The sequence below is a fragment of the Cyprinus carpio genome, chromosome B17, assembly GCF_018340385.1.
Source record: "Cyprinus carpio isolate SPL01 chromosome B17, ASM1834038v1, whole genome shotgun sequence".
Classification (NCBI taxonomy): Eukaryota; Metazoa; Chordata; class Actinopteri; order Cypriniformes; family Cyprinidae; genus Cyprinus; species Cyprinus carpio.
This window is the reverse complement of record NC_056613.1, coordinates 20065879-20080884: the sequence shown is the minus strand read 5'-3', so window position 1 is coordinate 20080884 and position 15006 is coordinate 20065879. Positions and strand designations below refer to the sequence as shown.

Below are 15006 nucleotides of genomic sequence, written 5' to 3'. Positions count from 1 at the left end.
GCTTGTATAACACGCAACTTATGTAAACGTTTGTTTTTTTCTTAAGCGTTTAATTAACAGATGAGAATGTTTTTTTACTTTATTTACTATTTATATTTTTTGAAACTAATTTGAAAAACACTTAAATTAGTATTAATTGTATTAATTATTATAAAATTATTGTTTAAAATATATTTTTTTAAATTTTATTTATATTTACATTTTTATTTTAATTTATTATTTATTTACATTTTAATTTTAATTTATTATTTATTTACATTTATTATATATTATTTTATTTACATAATTAAATATTTAAAGTTGCTAAACACAAAAGAAAAATCAACATTCAGGACATCAATAGACAAAATTTATTAAACATTAAATGTGTTAAAATAAATATGTGATATTGAAACACATATTGAAATGTCAGGCAAATAATATCAAATTGGAAGATTTATGGCAATTCCCAGGCCTACTCTACAGTTTATTCTTATTCTTTTTTTTTTTTCTAAATAAATATTTAAATGGATAGTTCACCCACAAATTTAAATCCTGTCATTAATTACACACTCTTGATTGACACGGAAGAAATCGTTGAAATAAAATTGTCATTTTTTTTTTTTTTTTTTGCGTACAAAAAGTATTTTCGTAGCTTCATAAAATTACGGTTGAACCACTGATGTCACATGGACTATTGACTACTTTAACAACGTCCTCACTACCTTTCTAGGCCTTGAACTTGTCAGTTGTGTTGCTGTCTGTGCAGGGTCAGAAAGCTCTCAAAATATCTTAATATGTGTTCTAAAGAACAACGAAGGTCTTATGGGTTTGGAACATCATGAGGGTAGTAATTACCCACTTTTGCGTGAACTACCCCTTTAAATTAGGAGTATCTAGAGGTTTTACAAATTAAAGGCTAACCTGAATAGCTCTGCCGCTTGCAGAGATGTAAGCCTCCACAGTGGTGGTGTAGTCTCCTCCTGCAAACTTCTCCTTCTCTGTTTTCTTGCCCTTGACCACAGGGATGGCCATCAGCTCCTCGTACACTCGAGCATACAGGTCCAGAATCTGCAGAACCTGCACACATGATGGATACAAGAGTATGAGGGTCTGAGTCATGGTAAAAATTACTTCTGGATCTGTATGTAAATAGTGAGCTATGAGAGTGAGGTGTGATAGATCACATCTTACCTCCTCTACGGCTTCCTCTTTGGTGGCAAACGCTGTGTGTCCTTCTTGCCAAAGGAACTCTCTGGTCCTCAGGAAGGGCTGGGGGTGTTTGAACTCCCAACGCTGAGAAAAGCAAAAAGCGAAGTGAAGACACAGGCCTTTAATTGAGATGTGTTTGCAAAAGTGTACGACTGAGGCTTAAACTGACCACGACGTTGCACCACTGGTTGAGTTTGATTGGCAGGTCTCTGTGTGACTGGACCCACTTGGCATAGGCAGGATACATGACTGCATCAAAGAAAGAAGGGATTGAATTTATTAAAAAGATAATAAAAAGATGATAATCCAGTCCATGTAAGATACAGCTGCAGTTGCTCACCTGTCTCACTAGTGGGGCGCACAGCGATGGGCTCCGCCAGCTCTGTCTTTCCTGATCTTGTCACCCAAGCAACCTATAATCATATTCAGATAAAACGCACAAATCTGAGTTGAAGTTCCACACACTGATAAGCCCAAATATTACATCATACGGTATGATCCACCATAATATCTCATTCCAATTTTCCATTACAAAAAAAATGCATTATTAAAATGTGCAGTAAAAACAATAATATCGTGACATATTATTACAATTTAAAAGAACCGCTGTGCTGCTTATCTTTTGTGAAAATGTGATCCTTTTCCATGATAAATGTCTTTGCTGTGATGTTTAATCAATTTATTGCATCCTTGCTGAATAATATTAATAAAGAATATATAAGTATCCGTAGCATAGTCTTGCTCATAATCCTTTCATTCCTTTATTTCCATCTCCTCACCTCCGGAGCAAAATCTGCTATGTGGGTCTTCTCTTTCTCCAGCGCAGCCTGAGAGACAAACATGGGGAAGTAGCAGTTCTCCACACCCAGCTTCTTGATCTCCCGGTCAAAGAAATCTTTGATGGCATCCCAGATAGCATAAGACCAGGGCCTCAACACGTAACAGCCGCTGACATCATAATACTCGATCATCTCAGCTTTGGTGATCACCTGAAAACCGCAAAAACAATGATTTTCGTAAAAAAAAAAAAAAAAAAAAAAATAAAAAAAAAAAAAAAAAAAAGGCTGAAAAACACATGTGAAATGTGTGTAAATTGTAGTTGCGGTTAGCAGTGTTTTAGGTTTTCCTCTTTCTTTGCCTCTAGTCCAAGACTATATTGAGAAACACAAAATAATTGAGTGAATCTACTGTTCCTGCTTGCAAATGCCACACTTCCTTAATGCAAAACTGAATATCTTCTAATGAAGTGTTCATAAACACAGCTTAAAGTCTAAAAAAAGACATTCAGACAGTACAGACTGTGTTTAGGGTTTAGTCTTGGAGAACGAAACCAGTTGTGGCAGTACTAAAACAACTGCAAAACTTTCTCAAGTCTCCATTCGAATAGTTATCAACATCTTGTGGAACCACATAAAGGGTATCTGACAGCTAACATTGGGATTTTGTCTCTCACCGTGTCTGTTTCTTTGGCCCCTGGCCATCTCCAGCTCCACCAGCTCCAGAGTCCTGACCTTGTTGAGGCTTCTCTCCTCCTTTCTGCTGTTTACGTCCTCCTCCCCCTTGCTTCTCAGACTTGTTCTCCCGCTCCTTACGGCTCTTGTCTTCTCCTCCCGTGTTCCCTGAAGTTCCTGGAGTGGTCACAGGCTTGTACTCCTCTCCAGTGAGGGCTTTATACTGACCCTTCAGCTCAAGCAGAGTCTTCACTGCTTTATCAACTTGCTCCTAAAAACAGATTAGAATCACATGAGCACAAAAATAAAGCCACATTAATAATTATATTTTGCAAACAAATGCGAACCAACCTTGGGTGCTTTCTCTGCTTTAAGCCGCCTCACTTGCTCCCCCTGCTGGGCTATGTCTGCAAACAGCGCTTGAGCCTGAGGGGAGGAGCTGGACTGAGGCTGGGAGGAGCTAGATTGGAGTGGGGCAGGGCTAGATTGCACAAGGGCGGGGCCTGAGGATGGAGGCACGCCTGGTTTGTAATCCTGTCCAGTTTGCTGCTTGTACTCGGCTTTAAGCCTCAGCAACTCCTTTACCGCAGCATCTATCTGATCCTGTAAAAATATGAGCAATTGTTAAATACTACTTATGACTGTTTGAAAATCAGATATTTAAATTCTAAGCAAAACTGAAATAAGTTTAAAACCTTGGGTGCCTTTTCTGTTTTCAATTTCCTCACAAGGTCTCCTTGTTGAGAGACACGATCATAAATAGCCTTAGGAGAGCTGTCAGAGGAGTCAGACACAGCAGGGGTGGTGGTGGCGGCAGGCTGAGCTGGAGCGGATGGAGAAGCACCAGCGGGGGGAGCTCCGGGTTTGTATTCCTGCCCTGTTACCTGCTTATATTCTGCCTTCAGAGCCAAAAGCTGCTTTACTGCTGCATCAATCTGGTCCTGGGTAGGAAAGAATAAAAATCATGCTGCTTTACAAACAATTACACACTGTGTTTCCTGAAATCACCACAGCAAAATATTTTTCTGTTATTAATAACAATAGTCATCGTATGGAATATTATTGATATATTTTAAGAATTGTTTCATTATGTCAATAGAAACTAAATGCAACTATGGTCTTACTTTTGGTGCTTTCTCTGCTTTCAGCTTTCTGACCAGCTCCCCTTGATCGGACACATGCCCATATATGGCAGCAGGGGAGGAGTCAGATGAAGGGGCGGATTTTGGGGGAGACGCTGTGGGAGGAGCCATGCCTGGTTTGTAGTCTTGACCAGTGAGCTGTTTAAACTCAGCTTTGAGAGCCAAGAGCTGTTTTACTGCAGCATCTACTTGCTCCTGTAAAATGAGGAAGACATTCAATTTCGCTATTTACCACAGTTATAGACAGGTCTAAACTACCCACTAACAGACATGACATCTGATGTCACGATGCCCTGGTTTATACTACTTATACCTTTTAAAGTGCAGACACATTTACCGCTGCTCTGCAAAATAGTGTTGCAAAATGCATCACTTCAACAGGAAAAGGTGTGATCTAAAGTTTTGTGTGAGGGCAAAAAAGCTCCCAACACAGATTTTACTTGTGTTCAAGTTTGTCACCAAAATTCCGGATCGAGAGAAAGCAGCTTGTTTTGAAAGTTACTTCTGTGTGACACTACAAAGAAGATGCTAGACTAGTAAAGGGACAGCTCACCCAAAATTAACATTCTGTTGTTCCAAACCTGTTTGCATTTCTTTCTTCTGCTGAACAAAAATTTTGATATTTTGAAAAATGTTGGTAACTAAACAATTGCTGGCCCCCACTGACTTCCATATTGCTTTTTTCCCCAAACTATGGAAGCCAGTGGGGCCTAACAACTATTTGGTTACCAACATTCTTCCAAATATTTTGTGTTCTACAGAAGAAAGAAACTGATGCAGAATTGGAACAACTTCAGGGTTGTAGCAATGGCTTTTTCGTGCCTGCATAATTTTGAGAATGTGTCTACACTTTAAGACAGCATCCCAATGATGCAGACCATTAGAAGCAACTGAAAATGCTTAATATACAGAAGTGTGGCTAGAAAATGCTGTCTAGGTAGACAGCTTGCAACAGTGAGGGAAACAGACCTTTGGTGCCTTTTCAGCCTTCAGTTTTCTGACCACCTCACCCTGCTCAGAAACACGAGTGAATGGACAACCGGTGGAGACAGGGCTTGGACGTCCTGCTGCAGGGGTGGGGGTGGAGCTCTTCGGTGCTGGGGCAGAAGTAGGTGGAGCCATGCCAGGCTTGTACTCCTGTCCGGTCAGTTGTTTAAACTCAGATTTCAAAGCCAAGAGCTGCTTTACAGCAGCGTCCACTTGTTCTTTAGGAGCCTTGTCTGTCTTGAGCTGTCTGACCAGGTCTCCCTGAGCGGCAATGCTGGAGAATAGGACGGAAGAGTCTCCTGATGTGGCCGGCGTCGGGCTGGAGACAGGAGCCTGTTTGGCTTTGCTCAGAGGAACAGACTCTGCCTTCACCTAAATAATATGAATAGAGTGATCATTTTCTTCAACATTTGGAAACCTAGGAATTTAGAGAACGAATAGATGATCCAATTTTGTGCTCACAGGTTTAGCAGCTGTCTGGCTCTTGCTCTTGTCCTTGGAGCCAGCAGTGGGCATCTCTTTTGTGTGTCCGTCTGGGATGTAGAGCAGGACACAGGGACTCTCCTTGCAGCTGTGGGGGCTGAACAAAGAGGTCAAATTATAAACTGAGCACAAAACAGACAGTTAAAACAGTTTATTATTCATAACACTTCGTGCTGAGTGGATAAGAGGTGTAACCTGATTGGCTCATAAGGCTGATCACAGATATAGAAACCCCGTCTCTGCAGCTGTATGAGGTCACCTTTCTTTAAGTCCTTCAGGCAAGGGTCTCCTAACATTTTCTCCTCTATCTGGAAACAAAAGATTCATTTTAATACACATCAACATTAAACAATATATGCACAATTGTTTAAAACTTAATATTTTCTTCTAGTTTTTCATTGTTCTTCTACTCGAAGAATCCTTATTTTTATATATATATATATATATATATATATATATATATATATATATATATATATATATATATATATATATATATATATATATATATATATATATATATATATATATATATATATATAGTTTCCACGATATAATTTTTTTCTAATGGCAAATTATACACTACAAACAATTATTAAAATTTTCTGCACAGATTAAGGTAGAAAATATACTTTATAGTTTCTGTACTGTAATGTCAATTAGCACTGCATCATTTATACATTTTATTTATTTATTGTGTTTATTGTCTTAATGTTTCATCAGTTCATTCTGCTTTTTATTCAGCTTAGCTGCAGATATAGCCCAGCACGTCTTAAGTTCTATGAGCATGAGATCACTCCTTTTTCATTTTCATAAAATAAAATGCTATAATGCATTCTTATTTCAAGGTTGTTGTTAATGCTATGGTCATCATCGCTATAGAAAATCGCGATTCATTCCATTCTTAGCGTTTAAAATCGGTTACTGACTGAAATCGATGATTCACAATTAAAAAATCCATGTTTCAAGCTTGATGCATATGCATCGTCGGGGTTTGTAATCGATGCATTGATTAAACGAGTGAATCGTTACACCCCTAGTATTTATGTATTATATATTAATGTTCACAAAAGAAAGAAGCCCTGAGAGTGAAAGAATGTGATTTTTTTTGATGTTCACGCCACTAAAAATCTGCTCAACTGTGATGCAAGTGTTACCACAGAAACACAGTCAACACCCCAACAGACTTGAGTCCCACACCTTGCTGTTCTTGTTGATGTAAGCCTTGAAATCGTCATCCTTGCCCAAAACCGGTTTGGTAATGAGGTGCTGGTAGTTGACGCAGACAGTAGGCACAAATGGAGCACGGCTGGACTCAGCGAGCCAGGTGATCTTAGTGGTCTTCTTATAATCAGTGTTCTCCAGGTTCAGACGACCATCTAGTGATGTGATCGCTCCACTGGTACCCCTGCAGACACAAAGACAAAATTCAGTTCACCTTTATACAGCAATGACACAATAAAACTGAGCTAAAATGACAGTAAAGAAAAAAAGTAAAACATTTTCTTAATAGCTGCTAAAAGATAATCTTTGCCATCACAGGATTAACAAAAAAAAAAAAAACACATTAACAAAGCAAAAGTCATTTTAAATTTTAAAAGGGTTGATGCCAGAGCACAAAAGGGGGCATGTATATTTTTGGAGGGAGCTGTGACGAAAATTGTGTTTTGCTTGCTTTTCATTCACCCTAATAATTCAAATTTAAAGCTATGCTTGTCTGCTGTAAACAGTTTTTGAGCGTTTTACCTGTGAATTTTGGTGATGATGATGTTTCCCCAATTGATAAAGGTGACAGTCTCGCCCTCTGTGAAAGTTTCTGCATCCGCACCCTCAATAAAGACCTTTGGCCCATACCACACTGGTTTCATTCCCACATCTGCATTCTGGAGACAGGATGTGACTCACTTAACATGTCTCTCAATGATTGAGACAGTTATTAAAAATATTTATTATGGCACAGACAAGTTCTTTAGATGTGTGTGATTGCGGTTTTTATTACCTTGGGATGTTTGGCGACTTCTTTCATCTCCTCCTTGGCCTCGGAAATGCAGACTGGAACGACCTGCGAGTTTAGTAGGGCAGTGTATCTTGGGGCTATTGGGTCAATGACCTATACAGGGAGGGTGAGAAAGAGGGGAGAAAATAATTCTTTAGATAACAGCCCACATAAAACCACCAAAGCTTCTTTGCTCTCACACTGCTCTGTATGAATCGACAGATGAAACCGAATGAGTGAGGACAGGTAAAGAAGAGTGAAATGACGAGCAGAGAAAGCCAAACACTGCACCGAACAGACTGTTACAGCCACAGAGGTGCATAACTGATGCCCATAACTGCTTGGAACCCTTATTTAGGTAGGTTTACTACAACAGCAAGAGCGTAAGTATTTCTTTTCTCTGACTGGGACATGAGGGAGTTGATCATCATTAACAGGGTTTCAGAAATAAATCAAAAGCAAAAGGGTTGAAACGTATCACTGGGGAGTGCCAAAGCTAATTTAAGTTCGACTGAACAACATGAATTGTTCTAAATTAACTTTCACTTTCTATAGAATCTGCCAGAAGCTGTATGAGCGGAGGAAATGAGCGATAGCACGAACACACAGACACAAGCTGCATATGTGAGGAAGTCAGAAGGGAAAGAAAAAGAAAAAAAAAACAAGAAATCTGTGTCATAGATGATTTCAAGGTGCATGATTACAGACCAGGCTGTCCAACAGGACATGCATGAGCGAGACACTTGAAATCTTGGATTTCAAGTTATGCTGTGTCATATTCACTGTTTACTCCATGTAAAATTAACCTGAGTCCTGGTCTTTATTTAATGAATTATGATTCTCAGTGCAGACAGACCTAACGCACTACTGTGTGCTTTTTCTGTAAGGTCAAACTTTGTTTTGTTAAGATTTTGAAACAGAATTTTCATTTTTTGAGTGAAGAATCCATACTGGGGAAAAAAAATATTTTGCCAGTACAATAATCTGGACTTTTGTGAAAGCCATAGATCAGGGAATAGAAAGTTAGAGGGAAAGAGGAACAGACAATGCAGGGGGCAGGGGAAACTTGAGGAAGAGGAGTAGGAGTACCTTTTTACAGCTAACTGGCAGCTTGTAAACAGAAGAGTGAGATGCACTTTAATGTAGAGCAGGGGACACAGAGCTCAGAGACAGACAGAACGCAAAGTGTTTCAATGTGATAACGCAATCATCTAAATCAGGCCACTTTGATCATAAGACAACTCTATTAGAGGAAACTTAAACCAATGGCTATAATGTCTCTGAACAAATTAAGAGGCTTTATAGCTCCTGGCTATAAAAACAACAACATTCCTGCTCTTAGACAAATTAGTACAAAGGGTTGATTGTGTTAAATGGAGTGTTCAACCAAAAATGAGAAGTGTTATCATTTACTAACCCTCATGTCATTCCAAACCCGCAAGATTTTATTAATCTTTAAAATAATGAGACCTCATTCCCGAATATGTAGCATTATGCGTTTGTATTGTGTATGTTGGTGTGCAAATGTTTTGTATAGCACTATGTAAGGTGACCGTGAGCTGTGGAAAGGTGCTATATAAATAAAACTCCTTCTTCTTCTGAACTTAAACTGGAAGTCCATTCCACCCCAACTTTCAAGCTTCAAGAAGTATGCACATACATACATCAAATACGGTCAACTGAAGATGTACCGTACTTGTGTGACAATTAAAAAAAAAAAACATGAAAAAACTCTTGAATGTCAAACAAGCATGCTCAAGTTTCTGTGAACTGTGTTTGTGTGTTGATAATTGTCTATGTGAATGAAATTAAATCTATTTGTGATTGTGTCTCGATTAAACTGCTTGATTCATATGGATTATTTTTACAAGACCTTCATGACCTTCTTAAACATAAAAGTGGCATGGGCTTGCAGTGTTGGGAAAGAAATCTCTCAGGTTTCGTTGAAAGTGATGAAAAAGTCTTGGGGTTAGGTTTGGAAAGACACTTTTTTGTATTAGCATTTTTTGGTGAAAAATCCCTTTAAAGGAATCACTCACCCAAAAAGGGAAATTTACGTAAATGATGACAGTATAATGTTTTGTAGAACTCTTTTATTAAAGAAAAGGATGAGACAATGAATGGTGCCAAACCAAGAAAAGAAGAGAAGGTTGAAGCTTGCAGTAATGAGCAGTGTTAAAGAGCTTTGGACATGCTTGACGCAAGAAATGAAGTGCAGATGATCAGTGTCATTACAAACATGTGTGCAGCTTTTGAAAGATGGTGGTTATATGACTTGAATAATCATGAAATCACAATTAAAAGCAAAAATAATATTCATTTTTCTGACTCTAAAAAAACAACAATGCAGGTGCATTTAGGTAAGTTAGTCACAGAGAATGAGAAAAGTGGGAGAGAGGGAGACGTGCAAATGTAAAAGGGAAAGACTGAGAAAAGCACTAAAGGTGAGCGCTCTGAGAGGCTGGTTAGCTTAGAGGCTAAAGTTTTGAAAATTAATTTCAAAATAAAGTTTTGCTTGACAGACTATCACTGGGAAATTGCAGATATGTTAGCCTCAGCTGTTCAGTTTAAAATCCTTAAACTTAAACTAGTGAATGAATGGGATGACAAGGACCAGCTGGAGATCAGGTGCAGCCATGATGAACCCTGGCAAGGTTTTAATATTTACCTTCTTGTTGAATGCCCAGATCTTGTCCCACTCCATATTGACTACAGATCTCGAGCCTCCCTGTGACAGAGAGGAATGGGCAAAAAACAAAAAAAGAATGTGAATCAAACTGAGTTTGATTAAATAGACAAACCTGAAGTGTAAAGATTGCACATGTGGATAAAACTATATAGTTTACAAAAATTACAAATTAAAAGACTGACTTATTTACACAGCAGAAAAAAATTGCAATTTTTAAATAATAATAATTCATTAATTATAATGCTTAAACATAACAGTTTATGGTGACATGAAATTGCTGTCGGTACGGTTTATAAAATGTGTGATTTACATTGGATTCACTAGCGCCATGCCAAATAACAGCCCTTACTACGGTAAAATCAGTGTGTAACACAACCTTGTCGCATAAGGATTTTGAATTCTTTCCCAAAAGTCATTCTAAATATGAAAAAAAAAAAAAAACTCATACCTGAGCAGCAATGAATTGTTTGAGTCCCTCCACAGTCATTCCTCTACGTAGCACACCTCTGACTGTTGGGAAACGAGGGTCATCCCTTCAGGAAGGAAAGATGAGGAGAGAGAAGTTTAAAAATATAATCTAAAAGAGCTCTTTTCTATAAAGTCAATACAGCAAGGGGGATACAAACCAGCCATCCACATAGCCCTGGTCGACAAACCAAGTGAGCTTCCTCTTGGAGAGCACAGTGTTGTTGAGATTGAGTCGGGCGTACTCCCAGATGTACGGTTTACGCAAACCAAGGGCATCTATTACCCAGTAGAACTGCTCGTCTCTGTCGTGGTACTCAGTGGTACGCAAGGCATGCGTCACCCCCTCAACACTGTCCACAATGGGGCACGCAAAATCATATGTGGGATACACTCTGTTGGAGGAAGTGAAAAAGAAGAGGAACATCAGTTAGAGGGAGCCATCACTGGCAACATTCAATAGCATGCCACATGTGTGATGTTCACTCACTTGTAAGTGCTGCCGGTGCGAGGATGAGGAGCGTTCTTGCAGCGGAAGAGTGCGGGGTCACGCAGGCAGCCGTTGTTGGAATTCATGTCGATCTTTGCTCTCATGCAGCAGGTCTGGCCAAACTCTGTGCCCTTCTTCATCTCCTCCCACATCTGCATGTTCTTCTCCACAGCTGTTAAGACAGACAACAAGTTCAGCACAAATCACATTTCCTGTGATGAAGAAAAATAATAAGATCAGTACTTGTGATGCTCACAGTTGCTGCGGTTGCAAGACTCGACCCTTTGCTCTCTTTCTTGTTTCATGACATCTGGAGGAGTGTCATCGATGTAGGCCTTGCCCTCCTGTAGAAGTTTCTCTCCCATGCGCAGGATTGTGGGAAAGTGATCGCTTGTGTAGGTGAACTGGTCCGGTTTGATCTGCAGCATGGCCACGTCCTCCAAAATGACCTGTAGCAAAAGGTGCTAGCTTAGCCAAAGGATATCTGGATACTGTGCATGTTGTAGACATGTATTGAGGCTTGGTGCTTATCCCAGAGATGCTGGTTCAAATATGGTTTTCTGTCACAATTAGTGAAAGGAAACCCCTAGCTTTTTTTTTTTTTTAGAGGTAATGGGTCACTTATAAAGAACAAAGACCATAATTCTATATGAAAGGGGGCAAAATATCATACCTTCTCAAAGTCCTCTTTCTCCTTCTCAGGATTGGTATCATCAAAGCGCATGATGAGCTTGCCCTTGAAATTGAGCTGGTAGTGCTGATTGAGTAGAGCTGCCTTGGCATGACCGATGTGCAGGTATCTGAGGAGTTTTGAGAATTACTTCATTCTGGATCAAATAAATGCAGCCTTGGTGAACATAAGAGACTATGTATATTGTGACTGACCTTCATTGCATAGACAAAGCTACTTACCCACTAGCCTCAGGAGGGAAACGCACCACTACTTTCCCCATCTCAGCACCAGGGAGCTCCACAAACTTTCCCAAATCCTGCTTTTTTTCCTTCTCCACAGGCTAAAAACATAGTTTAGGATGAATTAACAACTTCATTAACATAAGATATGTTCAATGTTCAACATTTTGCCAGGTTGACTTTAATTTTAACTGTAGAATAAATGTCAAACTTTAAAATTCAAACTTTTTCCCCCCAACAGAACACATAAAACCGCAATAGCCAACCATATTTACAGTGGGTAATACACTCACAGTGGCTTTGATGGTAGAGATCTTGCTAGCCCATTTACTGCCCACTGAACTGAATGGCACCTGAGAGCTCAGGAATGAAAACCAGCGGCACAGATGAGGATAGGAGCTTGGCTTGGCCTGTGACTCACCATTTCCTGTGGATGAAGCACCAAACTGACTTTTAAGAACTATTTATTTATAAAACTTCTAATTTATCTTAAACCCAAATGACTGACCTTTGAGAGCTGCCCAGACGCAGAGGTCAGCCAGGGTCACACTGCGACCCACCAGGAAGGTTCTCAGTGCTAGAGCTTTATCCAGATCCCCCAGAGCAGAAGAGAGATCTGACTGAGCACAGAGACGACGGGCACTGAACTCCAGCCAGTGATCAACCTGCAAGTCAACATAAACCAATTAAATATTTGTCATTTGTTATAGACAGCCAGTGAAAACACAGTATATGATTCGCAAATCTAACCTCAGTTTGCTCCATCATGTTAGAACCATAGAGTCCCAACGCCGGAGCCACTCGTGCAAGATAACGCGTGATGGAGTTGACGTCACTGAACTGCACCTGACTGAAAGAGACGCAGAATAGCAGCAATGGGAAAGAAGACAGAATGCATATGCATTTAAATATGTATCCAAGGCCATATACTTACTCAGAGACATGGAGCATGGTGTCTTTGCCCTCCTCCACAGAGAGATTGACGCTGCCCTTCACATGTTCAGCAGTCAACAGCGCCCCTGCAGGCAGAGAGGTGAATTACAGAGAAAACCATCAGTGCAAATCTAATACTGTACCTGCTGTATGCAAAGTCATGCAAACAACTCTAAAATGAAAATGACATGCTCCTGCATTTGGCAATTTATTTCCAAAACCCTTAATAGTATACTGTACATACATACAAAATATACTACTGCTACTACTAAAATAACCTTCAACTACGATGTTGTGTGTACAGTATTGCCTAATGCATTGGATACATAAAAAGCATACTAACAAATACTCCTCAAGCTGGAGTAACCGAACTGTCACAATACCATGCACATACTGTACACTTTTTTTTCTTAATTGTGAAAATAGGGCGAGGTCAAACAAACATAAATAAAGAGCCCAACCTAAAATGAAACAAAAACAGATGTGCTTTCATTATAAGATCGCATTAAATCAGAACGAACTGCTCAAACTGGACAATGTAGATTCTCTGCAAACCTTTGATGTGGTCTATCTAGTTCAGTGTCTCTGAAGAAACCTTTATAAACATTTTTTTTAGCCAGCTTAATGTATAGAAGTGAAATTATATGCATTTTTTTGCACTTGTCAAAGAGTTCAACGTTCACGTGATAAGTTAAGTTTATTCAATGATGAGATTTTCTAATTATTATTTTATTATTATTATTATTTACTTTAGCATTTAAATGTCTTACTGTTTTTACATACACTTTCCACTTGTTTAAGGCTTTGTTAAATGTTTATTTTGAATTTGATATGATTAAAAACAATATATTTGGCATTAAATGCCCATACTGTGTCTTAATTTATTATCTGTATCAACATTAACATGAAGGAATTAATAACATCACATTATACAGTCAAATAACAAACACTTAACCTCATTGGACGGTATCAATAAGCACTAATGTCAGAACTTATTAATATAGATTTATTAAAATTAAGTGTACTGAGAAACATCCATACAGCTCTTACATAAATTAATATTTTCTGCTTTATGCATAAATGCAAGGTTCAGAATTTCATTTATGATGAAAAAACGGTTTGACAATTAACATCTGACCACAATTTTTTTAGACACTCAATTAGAGCATAAAACCAGTCACACCCATTTTGATTACAGTTTTCTGTGTTCCCACTGGTTCTGCACACATATTAGTAAGCACGGCCATGTAATTTCAGATTTTACTCCATCATATGAGCCCATAATAATGATTACACACGTATACAAACAAATATGTCTGACAAAAGAGTCCCATAATCCTGCTGCTCAAAGACAGGTGCGGGGTAAACAGATTCGGATCTTTCAAATGACTTGCATCATCCAGTGACACTCTTTCCCAGCACTGGGTGGCGCTCTTCCATTCATCTGGCCAACAATAAAGGTCATTCAGCAGCTTTATTAGCATTTTTCTATCTTAAAAACATGATGAAACGCCTCTGAAATCAACATAAATCAAAGAAGCTCAAACAGATTCTTCGTTTTTCCCTGTATGTGTCTGCAAACCTTTAAAACTCCGTCATGCTCACAAAAACACACAAATTATACTTCTGATTCACTTATACTAAAGCAGTACCAAACTACTACTACTGTCATCGTTCTCGTTTTTAATCTAGTAACAATTAAAGCAGTTGAAGTCAATTAAACGGTGGGAGAGAGACACGGGTAATTTTAGATGTGCCACGATGGCACGAGGATACTCTGCATTTCAGTCCACTGCGCCGATGAGCGAGCTCAGCTGCAAAATGCATTGTAGATTAGAGTATATTAAACACATCTCAAGTGTATTTACCTAGAGGTGGGTTGCTACTGTTGATAGTCAGGTTTAGCGCCATGTCGTTCCTCCTGGTCTGCTCGGAATGGCCCTGTCACACTTTCAGCATCAAACTACTTCAAGCCACAAAGCTGCTCAGCTCCGCCTGCTGTGAGCGCGCCGCGTAGAACGAGCCGGGAAACAGCGAACCCTGGAACTATGGTTCCGGACACTTTCCTGTGCTGCTGTGTTATTGTGTGTCGCTTTCTTTTGAAATTGAAGGCATAATGTAGAAAAATAATAAGGTACAATATTAAAATTATAAAGTAACGTTCTGTAGAACTTTCCAGGCACCTTTCGCTTTTACTACATGGGAAATACGCAATGTCAGTGAATGATCCTTTTTTGTAATTCAGGTCTGTAATTTTTATGTTTATT

At 39.0% G+C, this 15006-nt stretch overlaps 1 protein-coding gene and 1 non-coding gene across 2 annotated transcripts in view; both read right to left on the bottom strand.

Annotated features, from left to right (window-relative positions):
* Nucleotides 1-14760, bottom strand: part of eprs1 (glutamyl-prolyl-tRNA synthetase 1) — an 18203-nt gene extending 3443 nt beyond the window's left edge. The window contains exons 1-28 of the mRNA XM_042742701.1: nucleotides 14608-14760; nucleotides 12741-12825; nucleotides 12557-12656; nucleotides 12315-12471; nucleotides 12100-12233; nucleotides 11807-11907; nucleotides 11568-11694; nucleotides 11151-11343; nucleotides 10895-11066; nucleotides 10566-10799; nucleotides 10388-10472; nucleotides 9919-9978; nucleotides 7254-7364; nucleotides 7001-7137; nucleotides 6455-6662; nucleotides 5450-5562; nucleotides 5234-5351; nucleotides 4754-5143; nucleotides 3767-3979; nucleotides 3338-3583; nucleotides 2994-3245; nucleotides 2645-2913; nucleotides 2298-2342; nucleotides 1971-2187; nucleotides 1532-1604; nucleotides 1361-1440; nucleotides 1174-1275; nucleotides 904-1059 (exon numbers count right to left, since the gene is read on the bottom strand). Coding sequence (XP_042598635.1) covers nucleotides 904-1059; nucleotides 1174-1275; nucleotides 1361-1440; nucleotides 1532-1604; nucleotides 1971-2187; nucleotides 2298-2342; nucleotides 2645-2913; nucleotides 2994-3245; nucleotides 3338-3583; nucleotides 3767-3979; nucleotides 4754-5143; nucleotides 5234-5351; nucleotides 5450-5562; nucleotides 6455-6662; nucleotides 7001-7137; nucleotides 7254-7364; nucleotides 9919-9978; nucleotides 10388-10472; nucleotides 10566-10799; nucleotides 10895-11066; nucleotides 11151-11343; nucleotides 11568-11694; nucleotides 11807-11907; nucleotides 12100-12233; nucleotides 12315-12471; nucleotides 12557-12656; nucleotides 12741-12825; nucleotides 14608-14650 — 4221 coding nt within the window. The 5' untranslated portion in view covers nucleotides 14651-14760. The remainder of the gene's footprint in view (nucleotides 1-903; nucleotides 1060-1173; nucleotides 1276-1360; nucleotides 1441-1531; nucleotides 1605-1970; nucleotides 2188-2297; nucleotides 2343-2644; nucleotides 2914-2993; nucleotides 3246-3337; nucleotides 3584-3766; nucleotides 3980-4753; nucleotides 5144-5233; nucleotides 5352-5449; nucleotides 5563-6454; nucleotides 6663-7000; nucleotides 7138-7253; nucleotides 7365-9918; nucleotides 9979-10387; nucleotides 10473-10565; nucleotides 10800-10894; nucleotides 11067-11150; nucleotides 11344-11567; nucleotides 11695-11806; nucleotides 11908-12099; nucleotides 12234-12314; nucleotides 12472-12556; nucleotides 12657-12740; nucleotides 12826-14607) is intronic.
* Nucleotides 2435-2569, bottom strand: LOC122140304. The gene has a single exon (XR_006156979.1). It is a non-coding gene; the product is annotated as a small nucleolar RNA SNORA47 (small nucleolar RNA).
* Nucleotides 14761-15006: the final 246 nt, after the last annotated feature.